Source organism: Gracilinanus agilis, chromosome 2 (genome assembly GCF_016433145.1).
Source record: "Gracilinanus agilis isolate LMUSP501 chromosome 2, AgileGrace, whole genome shotgun sequence".
In the NCBI taxonomy this organism is placed as follows: domain Eukaryota; kingdom Metazoa; phylum Chordata; class Mammalia; order Didelphimorphia; family Didelphidae; genus Gracilinanus; species Gracilinanus agilis.
The window spans coordinates 556245213-556257707 of NC_058131.1; the positions used below are offsets into that span (position 1 = coordinate 556245213).

The 12495-nt window shown below is 35.6% G+C and overlaps 1 protein-coding gene across 1 annotated transcript; it reads left to right on the plus strand.

The window, feature by feature from the left end:
• The first annotated feature begins 304 nt into the window (after positions 1-304).
• On the plus strand, positions 305-1237 carry LOC123234135 (olfactory receptor 4K14-like). The gene has a single exon (XM_044660078.1). The coding sequence runs from the start codon at positions 305-307 to the stop codon at positions 1235-1237; it is 933 nt and encodes a 310-aa protein (XP_044516013.1).
• The last annotated feature ends 11258 nt before the right edge of the window (positions 1238-12495 follow it).

Below are 12495 nucleotides of genomic sequence, written 5' to 3' on the forward strand. Positions count from 1 at the left end.
AGTGATTTGTCCACATTCGTGTGGCTCACAATAAACTGAAACAAGTAATGGAACTGGGAAAACTAATATAAGTATTTCCAACCCCTTGCTTTGTAGAATAGGAATGGTGGAAAGGAAAGTTTTCTAGAATACAATCACTATGGAAGATTATTTCTAAGAATCCCTAAGAACAATGTAATCTATTTCATCAGGAATCTTGATATGGTGAACTTAACCTCTTTCTTCCCTCCTCCAGTTATTTTCATTCTGTTTCAAATAATTTTATTTTTACATAGGTTCAGAACAAGGCTTCAGGACTGAGTCAATGGATCAGCAAAACTATTCAGTGGTGTCTGAGTTTGTGCTGAGAGGACTCTCCAATTCCCTTCAGCTCCAGCTTTTTTTCTTTGTATTTTTTTCTCTGGTCTACATTGCCACTGTGCTAGGCAACCTCCTCATTGTGGTAACAGTGATCTCTGAACCCCGACTTTATTCCTCTCCCATGTACTTCCTGCTGGGAAATCTCTCTTTCCTAGATATGTGGCTGGCCTCATTTGCTACCCCCAAGTTGATCAAGGATTTCCTTAATGAGATGAAACTTATTTCTTTTGGGGGATGTATGGCCCAGATTTTCTTTCTGCATTTCATTGGTGGTGCTGAAATGGTATTGTTGGTGTCCATGGCCTATGACAGATATGTAGCCATATGCAAACCTTTGCATTATATGACAATCATGAGCTGGAGAACATGCATTGGGCTGGTAATGATTTCATGGACCATTGGCTTTATTCATTCCATCAGCCAAATAGCCTTTACTGTGAATTTGCCTTATTGTGGGCCAAATATTGTGGATAGCTTTTTTTGTGACCTTCCTCTTGTAATCGAGCTTGCCTGTACAGACACTTACGTCCTGGGGATATTGATGATTGCTCACAGTGGATTGCTGTCCATAAGCTGCTTCCTACTCCTTATGATCTCTTACACAATCATCCTTGTTACTGTCCAGCAGCGTTCATCGAGGAGTGCATCCAAGGCTCTTTCTACCTGTTCTGCCCATATCATGGTGGTGACAATCTTTTTTGGTCCCTGCATCTTCATTTATCTGTGGCCCTTCAGTAGGTTCTCTGTGGATAAGGTTCTCTCTGTGTTTTATACAATTTTCACCCCCCTCTTAAACCCTATCATCTATACTTTAAGAAATGAGGACATGAAGACCGCCATGAAAAAACTAAGAATCCAGCATCAAACTTTTCATTGATTCTCAGGTGGCTTTCTAGATATCACCCTTAACTTAGAATAATTTCCATCTATTCACAAATTATTCCTATTTAAACTTATTTGATTCTATGGCTTTATTGTGTATTGATATAATGAAATTTGAGGCATATTCTGTTTTAGAAACATCCAAATAAGTGGTCAGAACCCAAAGACATTATTCATATTGTCTCATCTTCAAAAATGTTGATTTTTCAAATATTTTAGGAAACATGAATTCATTGTTACTCAGATTGTATAATATTTATAGCAGTTCACATTTATAAAGAGAGGCAGTGTTGTGTAGTGAATTGTGAACTACTGTAGAGTCATGAAGACTTGGATTCAAGGATTCTGCCTAGGTCACTGATGGGCAAACTTTTTAAAGAGGGGGCCAAAGGAAAGGAAATGCTCATGTCAGTCTGTTTCTAAGGCAACTCTATCGAAGTTTCATTGTATTGTATCCTATTCATTGTATTTTTCAGATTAGGAATAATGTCTCACTGCTGATAGAACATTTCAGGGGGCTGCATCTGACCCACCGGCTGTAGTTTGCCCATCACTGGCCTCAGTGACTCTGAACAAGTTAATTAAACTCTAAATCAGCCAGTCAGCTCTAAGATTCCAGGTTGCAGAGATTTTGCAGATTTACATTGGTAGAGAAAGTTTCTTCACCAGGAATTCCTTTTTACCAATGAAATCATAGGGCTGGGTCTAACAAACAAAATATATAGAGCTCTAATAGGTAAATATTTAAGATATTATTATCCCCATTTTTTTTTATTTTAAACCCTTAACTTCTGTGTATTGACTTATAGGTGGAAGAGTGGTAAGGGTAGGCAATGGGGGTCAAGTGACTTGCCCAGGGTCACACAGCTGGGAAGTGTCTGAGGCCGGATTTGAACCTAGGACCTCCCATCTCTAGGCCTGACTCTCAATCCACTGAGCTACCCAGCTGCCCCTTATCCCCATTTTTAAGATAAAGTGTAGACTCGGAAAGGTTAAATATCTTATTCAGAACCATATAGCTTGTTTAAGAGATAGAAGCAATTTTTGGTATGTGAAATCCATTTTTCCCTTAGTACAATAAATATATAATATAATATACAATAAATGCCCCCAACATAACTTGACGACAACAACAACAACAACAACAAAAAACCTTAATTAGTTGCTTTATTGATATCTTTCATTCAAAAGATCAATCTAATAGCTAGATATAGACATAATTATAAGTTTTTACAAGATTAAGATAAAGTAGAATGTTAGAATAGGTTAGGACATTACTGATCATCTAGTCCAACCTTCTCCTTTAACATAAAAAAATGATATAGAGAGCAGTCAATTCTTTATTCAAATCAAACTATGTTAGTGACCTGGATAAAACTGGATGGAACTCTGGCTTCCTGACTCTTGATCCAGTGTGGATAGCATCTTGAACCTGGATTAAAGAAGATATGGACTCTGATTGCACCTCTGATACCCATAAGCCAATGGAGTACAAGGAGTACATATTACTTATCTAAACCTCAATTTCCTCATCTGGAAAATGGAGATAAAAATACCTGTTGTCAGATTTTGTAAACTATAAAGTGCTCTATAAAAATCAACTTTTATTGTTATTTATTGTTGTGTTTATTGTTGTTATTTCCAGGTCACCATTATTCCTAGTGTGCTATAGCAGAAAGAACATTGGATATTTATTTTTCTTACTTTCAGTCCTGAGGAGCTGTAGCAATAATTGCTACCATAAGGTATCATAGGATCATGGGTCACTTTTAACTCTAAATCGATGATCCTCACAAGTCATCAAATCACAGATAAAGGAACTAATGTTATATAATTTGCAAAGTCACATGCTAAAAAGTGTCTGGAATAGAATTCTAGCCCAGGTTTATCCTGCATCCAAGTCCAACACTCTGGACATTACATCATAGAACCTTTCATCTTTCAAGCATGAGGAACCCTTTTAAATGTCAAAAAATATCACGAGCCCACACATAATTGTTATGCCATTAATGCCAATTGATTGAGAAAATACATAATAACAAAAAGCTACATACGTGATTTTGTATTTTATTAATCATAGAAGCATTTATATAATTTTGAAATCATAAGGTATATATTTTAAAACTTTTTGAGAAAATGGATACCTGAGCCTCTTGCAATAATTCTGTAATCCATCAGATCCACCAGTTAGAAACATTTGGTCCATTGTAAGAGAATGATTAGGGGCACAGATCATAATGTTCACAGCGAGAAGGTTTCTTAATAATTGTCTGTTCCAAATGCATCCCTTTATTTTTCAGACAAGAAAGCTGAAATCCAAAGATTTCAAATGAGTTAGCCATGGTCATACAGTAAGTAAAAAGTAAAGTCAGGATTAGAATACTGATACCAGACCCAATGATTTTGGCACCATATCATGACTTCCTCATGTAGATAATCAAGGTTAGCCATAAAATCTTTTATTTTAGAATACATACTACAATCATTTTTATGCCAGATTTACTTTAAAATTTTTTGCATACACTATTTTTAAAATGAACTTGCATTTCTTGAGTGGACCTATGATCATTCATTTAGTCCCTTTCTGACAATGACAATCTGACAATCTCTGAACCTCTTTTTTCCTCAGGTTACTCAGTATAAATGAGAGATGGTAGAGAAGTGCAGTGGAAAGGATACTAGACTGTTTAAAAAGAAAAGATACTAGACTTGCAGTCACAAGAATTACATTCAGATGTTGATTAAATTCAATGTAACTTCAGGCAAATCAATTTACTTCTCTTGGCCTCAGTGTCTTCAGCTGTAAAATAAAAGTGCCTGGATAGGTCTCTTATCTGTGTCTACTGGTGTTATAATCCTAAAGAAAGTCTAAAGTGAAACCAGTAAAAATTATGAATATTTTTGAGTAATATGTGTTTACCCATAATTTAAAGAGTTAACTACTCTAACACTATACAGAATGTACCTTAGGTATATTTAGGATGAATTAACCATGATGATGAAAAGTTTTTATTTTATGTCTTCCCTATTCTTTAACTCCATCTCCCAGTGAGAGCTTGCTTAGACTGAAGGGGGAAATATGGAATTTTAATATGTATGTGTTTTCCCATACTGTTACCAAGACCACATGATGTTTCAATCTTGGCCAAGAATTTTTATGAATATGAAACTGGAATCCACTGAGTTAGCACATAAAGTCATCTACACAAATAGTATATTTACCTGCCAGAGCATGTTAAGAAGACATTCAAAATTACAAATCTGAAATATGGGATTTACTATTCAAAGCTACACTGTAAACATTGCTTGCTAAGATGAGTTGATTTAAACAGCTGTTGCTTAGATAAATCAATGTTCTTCTTTAATGGTATGTAAGCTCATTAAAGGTTAGGATTGCATCAATAATATTTTTATAATATTTCATATAATCATCAGTTGAATAAATCAAATCTGTACAACTAAATTATATAAAGTATATCATCTGAGTAAGATTTTGGTTAATACTGATGGGATTCAGAGGGATATAAGATGAAAGAAGTTTTCTTAATCATCTTGCATTCTATTGAGTGTGGAAATCTCTTTATCATCTCTGATAATCTGATAAGGACAGTTTAGTTGATAAGGAAATAAGGACTAGACAAGGCAGTTGTCTTTTACCTCATGCTTCCAGTTCTGGCTCTAGGAGCATGGAGTTTATTATATATATTTCAAGACTCATTTCACACAAAAGAACCCCCTTGAAACTCTGCAGATGCACAGAAGTTACAAATTATGTCACATCAAAACACAAAACATTGGCTTCAGAATAGACCAAGGCCAAGGCTGAATTTAGTTTTGGCCTTGGCTGTAAATGCATTCTTGGGCAAAAGGGAACAATATTAACCCTTTAAATTCAGGTTTGATAGGAACTTAAAGCTTTTCAATAAGGCCACAATACTTTTCAACAAGAAATCCCAAGGATCACAAAAGGGGTCAAAAGAGGAGTCTCAGATTTTTATCTATTCTCTTATTGGCTTCCAACTGCTTCCCACAATTGAGTATCTCTGAGATTTGAACAATATGCTCTTAGTAATATGTAGAATAGATTATTTCAGGGATCACCAGATAGGATCCTCTATCCTAGAAGTGTATACCATAGTCTACCATTCAATAATTACAGCATGTCCCTTTGGATTTGGAATGTTATTTTATCTCCAAGAATCTACCTTCAATAAAAATGGGTCATATCACAAGTTTTTGTCAGCTCTAAAATTGTAATACAGAATCAATGTCTGAATAAAGACATCTAAAAAGGATTGGGGGAGACTTCTGGTTAAGATGGCGGCAGAGTAAGGAACAGCACTGCTTGATCTCTCCTAACCAAACCATACAGGACTCCTCAAGGGGACATAAAAATGAATCCAGATAAACGAAGGGACCCCACAACAGGGCGCAGCATTGAAGGTACGTGGAATCGGGGCATTACCACGCTATAAAGGAGTGAAACAGCTCTCACTAAAATGCGAGAGGAAGAAGCCACTCCTCCACCCCACACACCACGTACAACTCAGAGGCCAGCACACAAGAGTTAAAGCAGGTTTGGGGCACCCAGTAAGTCACTGGCAGCTCCAGTGTTTCCAGATGTGTTTCCAACACATCAGAGCGGCAAGAGGTAGAAAGAGAAACACCATTTAAAATCACCCTAGACAAAATAAAATACTTGGGAATCTATCTACCAAAACAAACACAGCATTTATACAAAAACAACTACAAAACACTTTCCAAACAAATAAAACTGGATCTCAACAATTGGAAAGCCATTAATTGTTCATGGGTAGGACAAACTAACATAATTAAAATGACCATTCTGCCCAAATTAATTTACCTGTTTAGCTCCATACCTATCAAATTACCAAAAAACTTCTTTACTGAATTAGGAAAAACTATAACAAATTTCATTTGGAATAACAAAAGATCAAGAATATCAAGGGAAATAATGAAAAAAAATATGAAGGGGGCCTAGCAGTACCAGATATTAAACTCTACTATAAAGCAGCAGTCATCAAAACAATATAGTAGTGGCTAAGAGACAGAAGGGAGGACCAGTAGAATATACTTGGGGTTAATGACATCAGCAATACAGTGTATGATAAACCCAAAGAGCCCAACTTTTGGGACATGAATCCACTATTTGACAAAAACTTCTGGGAAATTTGGAAAACAATATGGGAGAGATTAGGTTTAGATCAACATCTCACACCCTACACTAAGATAAATTCAGAATGGGTGAATGACTTGAATATAAATAGGGAAACTATAAATAAGTTAAGTGAACTCAAAATAGTATACCTGTCAGGTCTCCAGGAAAGGAAAGGTTTTAAAACCAAGCAAGAGTTAGAGAAAATTACAAATTGTAAATTAAATGGTTTTGATTATATTAATCTAAAAAGCTTTTGTACAAACAAAAACAATGTAGTCAAATCAGAAAGGAAATAACAAATTGAGAAAAAATCTTTATAATGAAAAACTCTGACAGGGGTCTAATTACTCAAACATAAAAGGAGTTAAAGCAATTGTATAAAAAATCAAGCCATTCCCCAATTGATAAATGGGCAAGAGACATGAATAGGCAATTTTCAGGTAAAGAAATCAAAAGTATCAATAAGCACATGAGGAAGTGTTCTAAATCTCTAATAATTAGAGAAATGCAAATCAAAACAACTCTGAGGTTTCACCTCACACCTAGCAGATTGGCTAAAATGAAAGAAGGGGAGAGTAATGAATGCTGGAGGGGATGTGGCAAAATTGAGACATTAATGCATTGCTGGTGGAGTTGTGAACTGATCCAGCCATTCTGGCTGGCAATTTGGAACTATGCTCAAAGGGCTATAAAAGAATGCCTGCCCTTTGATCCAGCCATACCATTGTTGGGTTTGTACCCCAAAGAGATCATAGATAAACAGACTTGTACGAAAATATTTATAGCTGTGCTTTTTGTGGTGGCAAAGAACTGGAAAAGGAGGGTATGTCCTTCAATTGGGAAATGGCTGAAAAAATTGTGGTATATGCTGGTGATGGAATACTATTGTGCTAAAAGGAATAATAAACTAGAGGAATTCCAGGTGAACTGGAAAGACCTCCAGGAACTAATGCAGAGTGAAAGGAGCAGAGCCAGAAGAACATTGTACACAGAGACTGATATACTATGGTAAAATCAAATGTAATGGACCTCTGTACCAGCAGAAAGTAATGACACAGGACAGCTCTGAGGGATTTATGGTAAAGATGCTACCCACATTCAGAGGAAGGACTGCAGGAGAGGAAACATAGAAGAAAAACAACTGCTTGAACGCATGGGTTAAGGCAGACATGGTTGAGGATGTAGACTCAAAACTACCACACCAGTGCAACTATCAACAATTTGGGAAATAGGTTTTGATCAATGACACAAGATAAAACCAGTGGAAATGTGCATCAGTCATGGGCAGGGGAATGTGGGGGGTGAAGGGGAAAGTAGAAGCATGAATCATGTAACCATGTTAAAAATGATTATTAATAAATGTTTAAAAATTTTAAAAGAAGAAGAATGAGAAAAACAAAAAAAAAGGATTGGGAGACTAGGCAAGAAGAAAAAGTGAATACAGAATGCCAAAAACTGATGTCTTGTTTTTGCCCAGGCCCAGCTTGAGATAACCTTTAACCTCCCAAATTATGATTTCAACAGATTGACTTTACTTTTTAAAAATTAATTTTTAATTTTTAAAATTATAAACAAGAGTTAACAAAAGCAAACAAACATAAAACAAGGTTTAAAACGTAACCTAAAACCCAGGGCAGAAATCAACAAACTAACAACCAACAAATAAGAAAAGACATTATTTTTGTCCTTTGACCCCTTCCATGACTGCCAGAATTTGTCAGCCTCCCTCCCTCCCTTCCTTCTTCCTTCCTTCTTTCCTTCTTTCCTTCCTCCTTTCCTTCCTCCTTTCCTTCTTTCTCTCCTTTCCCCTTCCCTTCCAATTATACATAGTTCTAGTGATGCTGATTTCACTTTGTACCATTTTATAATTTTGTCTTTGAATAATTCATATTCACAAAACCATCATATTATATATATATAATCTTCCCCAATCTATTCAGCCTAAGGCAATGGCTTAGTTATATTTGTGTACATGTATATATGCATGAATGTATGAATAAATAAAAAGGAATTTATTAAAAACTATGTTCCAGGGATTGTGTGAAGTACTAAAGGATTCTGATGAAAGAGATAGTTTTTGCTGTCAAGGAGTTTACATTACAAATGGGGAGATGACACATATTAAGTGATGAAAAATACCATTTCCACTTCCTAACATAGCATGACAGTGTATATTATGTAAAAATCCAAATATAATAGCTTCACTACCACTGATTCTAGCCTAATTAAGAATGGAAAGACCCACATCAGAAGGGTGGCCAGTTGAATTCTTTGATCATGGTATCCAGCTACTAAAATAATCTTAGACTACTGGTCTGACTATTTCAAAAATGGTCTACTCTATTCAAAAATATTCAGTGTTTTCATATTGCCTATAGTATTAAATGCAAACTTCTCGGTCTCCCTTCTAATGTCTCAGATTAACTGGCTTGGAATCAATTTTATTTTGATATATCCCTTCCTATTAACACACACACACACATACACACACACACACACACATACACACACACACACACACTTCACAAACTTGACATTCTAACAAAATTAACATACTGACTGTTGTCTGAGCTCAGCATTCCATTTCCCATCGATGTGCCTTTTCAGAGACTGAATTCTAGACATAGGAATATACATACATATACACATATGTGTATGTATATATATATATATATGTAAATTTGTGTGTGTATGTGTATGTGTCCTTAAGAAATTGGAAGTTCTTTAAGGATAAGAACTGCTTAATTTTATCTTTGTATCCCAGTACCTAGCCTTGTGCCTTGGTATGGAGGCATATCATGTTTGTTTATTTGAAGAAACAGGGGTACAAAAAAGGGAAGTGATTTGCCCACAGTCACACAGCTAATATGAATGGGAAGAGGGATTTGAACCTAGTTCTTATAAGTCCATGTATTAGACTTTTTCTACTATACCTCTAATTATCTGAGGAAAAGGTATTGTTTGGTTGACTGTGTAACATAAATTCACAGAACATTTGATAATAATTTAAATGATTTTGTAGTATAGAAAGTCATCAGAAAACTAACATGAGATATATGAGGGTTGTGTGTGTGTGTATGTGTGTGTATGTGTGTGTATGTGTGTCTTGTGTTCACATGGGTATATCAGTATATGTTTTACAAAAACACTTTTAAATTTAATCTGCATTATTAAATTTTCTCCATTATTTTCTTAAGTTTAGACTACAACAAAACAGTCAATCAAATCCCGATTTGTTTGTTTTGTTGATTTATAAGGTATAAATGCTCACACTATAAATTTAGCAATCAGCTTTCCCTAACCAATTAAATCTGGCTCCAGAATACTCCTCCATTTCATTTTACAAACTCTGAAACCTAAAGACCATCTCTAATTTCTTACTAATATTGGTAGAAGGTGGGTTAATTTGACACATTAAAACAGTTTTTGAATCTCTATGATCTTCCATGAGTGTTTATCTGAATAAATAATTCTCATATTGTCATTTGTACATAGGCAGTAAAAATCATTTATTAGTGTGTTAGTTAAAATCACCTGGGGTTCTATTTGGAAGGATTGAACCTCAATATAGTGTTTGACAAACTTCTGTGGACCTGTGGGGGTCCTTAAAACTACATTTCCCATGGTCCAACGGGTTTCATGGGTTTCCTGTTTTGGATGACGTATTAAAGGTGAGGCACTGTTTTAAGTAGGGGTAGTGACTTGGAACTTCCTCGTTTACTTACCTGAGCTTGAGGAGAGAGGAAGGTAAATGGCTGAGGTTGGAATAGGTTTTTCTTACAGGCGCGTAGTAAGTTTATCTCTATCAGCATGGCTTTTATTAAAATACTATTCTTCCTTTTGATCTCGGCCCTCATCATTTTTAAAAATAACATTAGGTATTTTCTCTGTGCCAGGCATTATGCTAAATGCTAGGGATATAATGAAAAGTAAAAACATTGCCCCTGCCTTTAAAGAGTTCATATTCTAATGGCAGAGACAGCATGCAAAAAATGGTTCATATAAGATGCATACATTGTTAATGCATGGTAATCTCACAGGGAAGACATTATCCATGATTGGGGAATGGGAAGGAGAGAACTTGAAAGGACTTCCTGCAGAAAGTGGAATCTGAGTTGAACCTTGAAAGAAGTCAAGCAAGTCAGGAGAATGAAAAAGGAGAGCATTCCAGGGATAGGAGTGAACCTGTGAAAAGATAAATGCAATATCTTCAATTTCATCACTATTCTTCTCATTCAAGCCTTGATTATCAGCACTTCCTTCTGTCTCCTCTCCCTCGGATAGGAGGGCTGAAGGGCACAGTATAAAACTCTTCCCAAAGTTTCCTTTATACAGGAGTAGAAATGGACTTTTGGATTCATTGCACTCCACATCTGCTGCCCTGTGAATGTGTGTTTCTTTTTATACTTCACTGAACAAAACATCCCTGTACCAGGCACGTGTTGGTATCCCCATTTTGCCTTTTTATGTTGCCTCCCCTCCATTAGATTTTAATATTCTTAAGGGCAAGAACTGTATTTCTTTTTAAAAGATTTTTATTACATTTTCCTTTTCCAGATTACACATAGATACAAATTTTAATCATTTTTTTCTGACATTTTGAAATCCATGTTGTCTCCCTCCCTCCTTTTCCTGCCCCCCTATAATAAGATGGAAAATAGTATGTTATAACTTATACATGTACTATCATGCAATACAAATTTCCATATTCATCATGTTGTAAAAGAAGATATATGTTGTTTACAAAGGAAAAAAATCTCACGAATAAAATAAGGCAAAAAATAGTATCCTTAAATCTACATTCAGACTCCATCATTTTCTTCAATGGTGATGGATGGCCTTCTTTGTCATGAGTCTCTTAGAGCTGGCTTGGATCCTTGCATTACTGACAATGTTATTCATGGTTGATCATCATACATTATTGCTGTTACTGGATACAACATTCTCTTGGTTCTATTAATTTTACTTTGCATCACTTCATATAAGTCTTTTCATATTTTGTTATCATCTTCTTGTTTGACATTCCATATAGCACGATAGTATTCCATTATAATCATATATCACAACTTATTCAGTCATTTCCCAATTGATGGACATCCCTTCATTTTCTAAATTCTTTGTCACCCCAAAAAGAGCTGCTGCAAATATCTTTGTCCAAATATGTTCCTTCCCCCTATTTTTAATTTCTTTGGGAAACAGACCTAATATTGGTGTTGCTGGATCAAAGAGTATACAAAAATTTATGGCTCTTAGGGCATGGTTCCAAATTGCTCTTTGGAATGGTTGTATCACTTCATAGTTTCATCAAGAAATCCCAATTTTCCTACATCCCCTCTAAAATTTAACATTTTCTTTTTTTAGTTATATTGGCCAGTCTGTTAGGTATGAGGTGGTATGTCAAAGATGTGTCTGAACCATAAAATATATTGCTGTAATTTCTTTGCTAGCAATTTATTTAAATTTTTGCATCAATATTCATTAAGGAGATTGGTCTATAGTTTTCTTTCTCTGTTTTTTCTCTTCCTGGCTTAAATGTCAGGAACATATTTGTGCTTTAAGAGGAATTTGGTAGAATTGCTTCTTCAACTAGTTTCCCAAATATCTGTATTTCTTTTAATTGTATCACCAGATCAGCACTGTGCCTGGCATATAGTAGATATTTAGTAAATGTTTATTAGATTAAATTCAATTAGGGAGAAGGAAGGCTGTATGTGAGGAACAAAAAGGCCAGTGTCATATGTGAAGAGTAGGGGAGGGTGCATGGGGTGTTCCTGGGAGTACCAGCATCTCTTGTGTAAGTGCTTACCATGCCCATTTCAGAGCTGCTCATCCACCTTTGGTGTCCACTTTTCAACCAGAACTCACCAGTGGCTCCACGAAGCTGTAGCATGTGCAGCCTCACTCAAGTTTTGTAACCCAGCCCTTGAGCCAAAGTCTAACACCTCTGGACTCTAAACAACTACCAAACTAAAAAAATCAAGCCCCGGTTTATTTATTGCATTTGTCATTTTCCCATGGGAGTGTCACTAAAGTCAACAGAGAGGGATAAGAAAGAAAGAAAGAAAAAAAGGAAG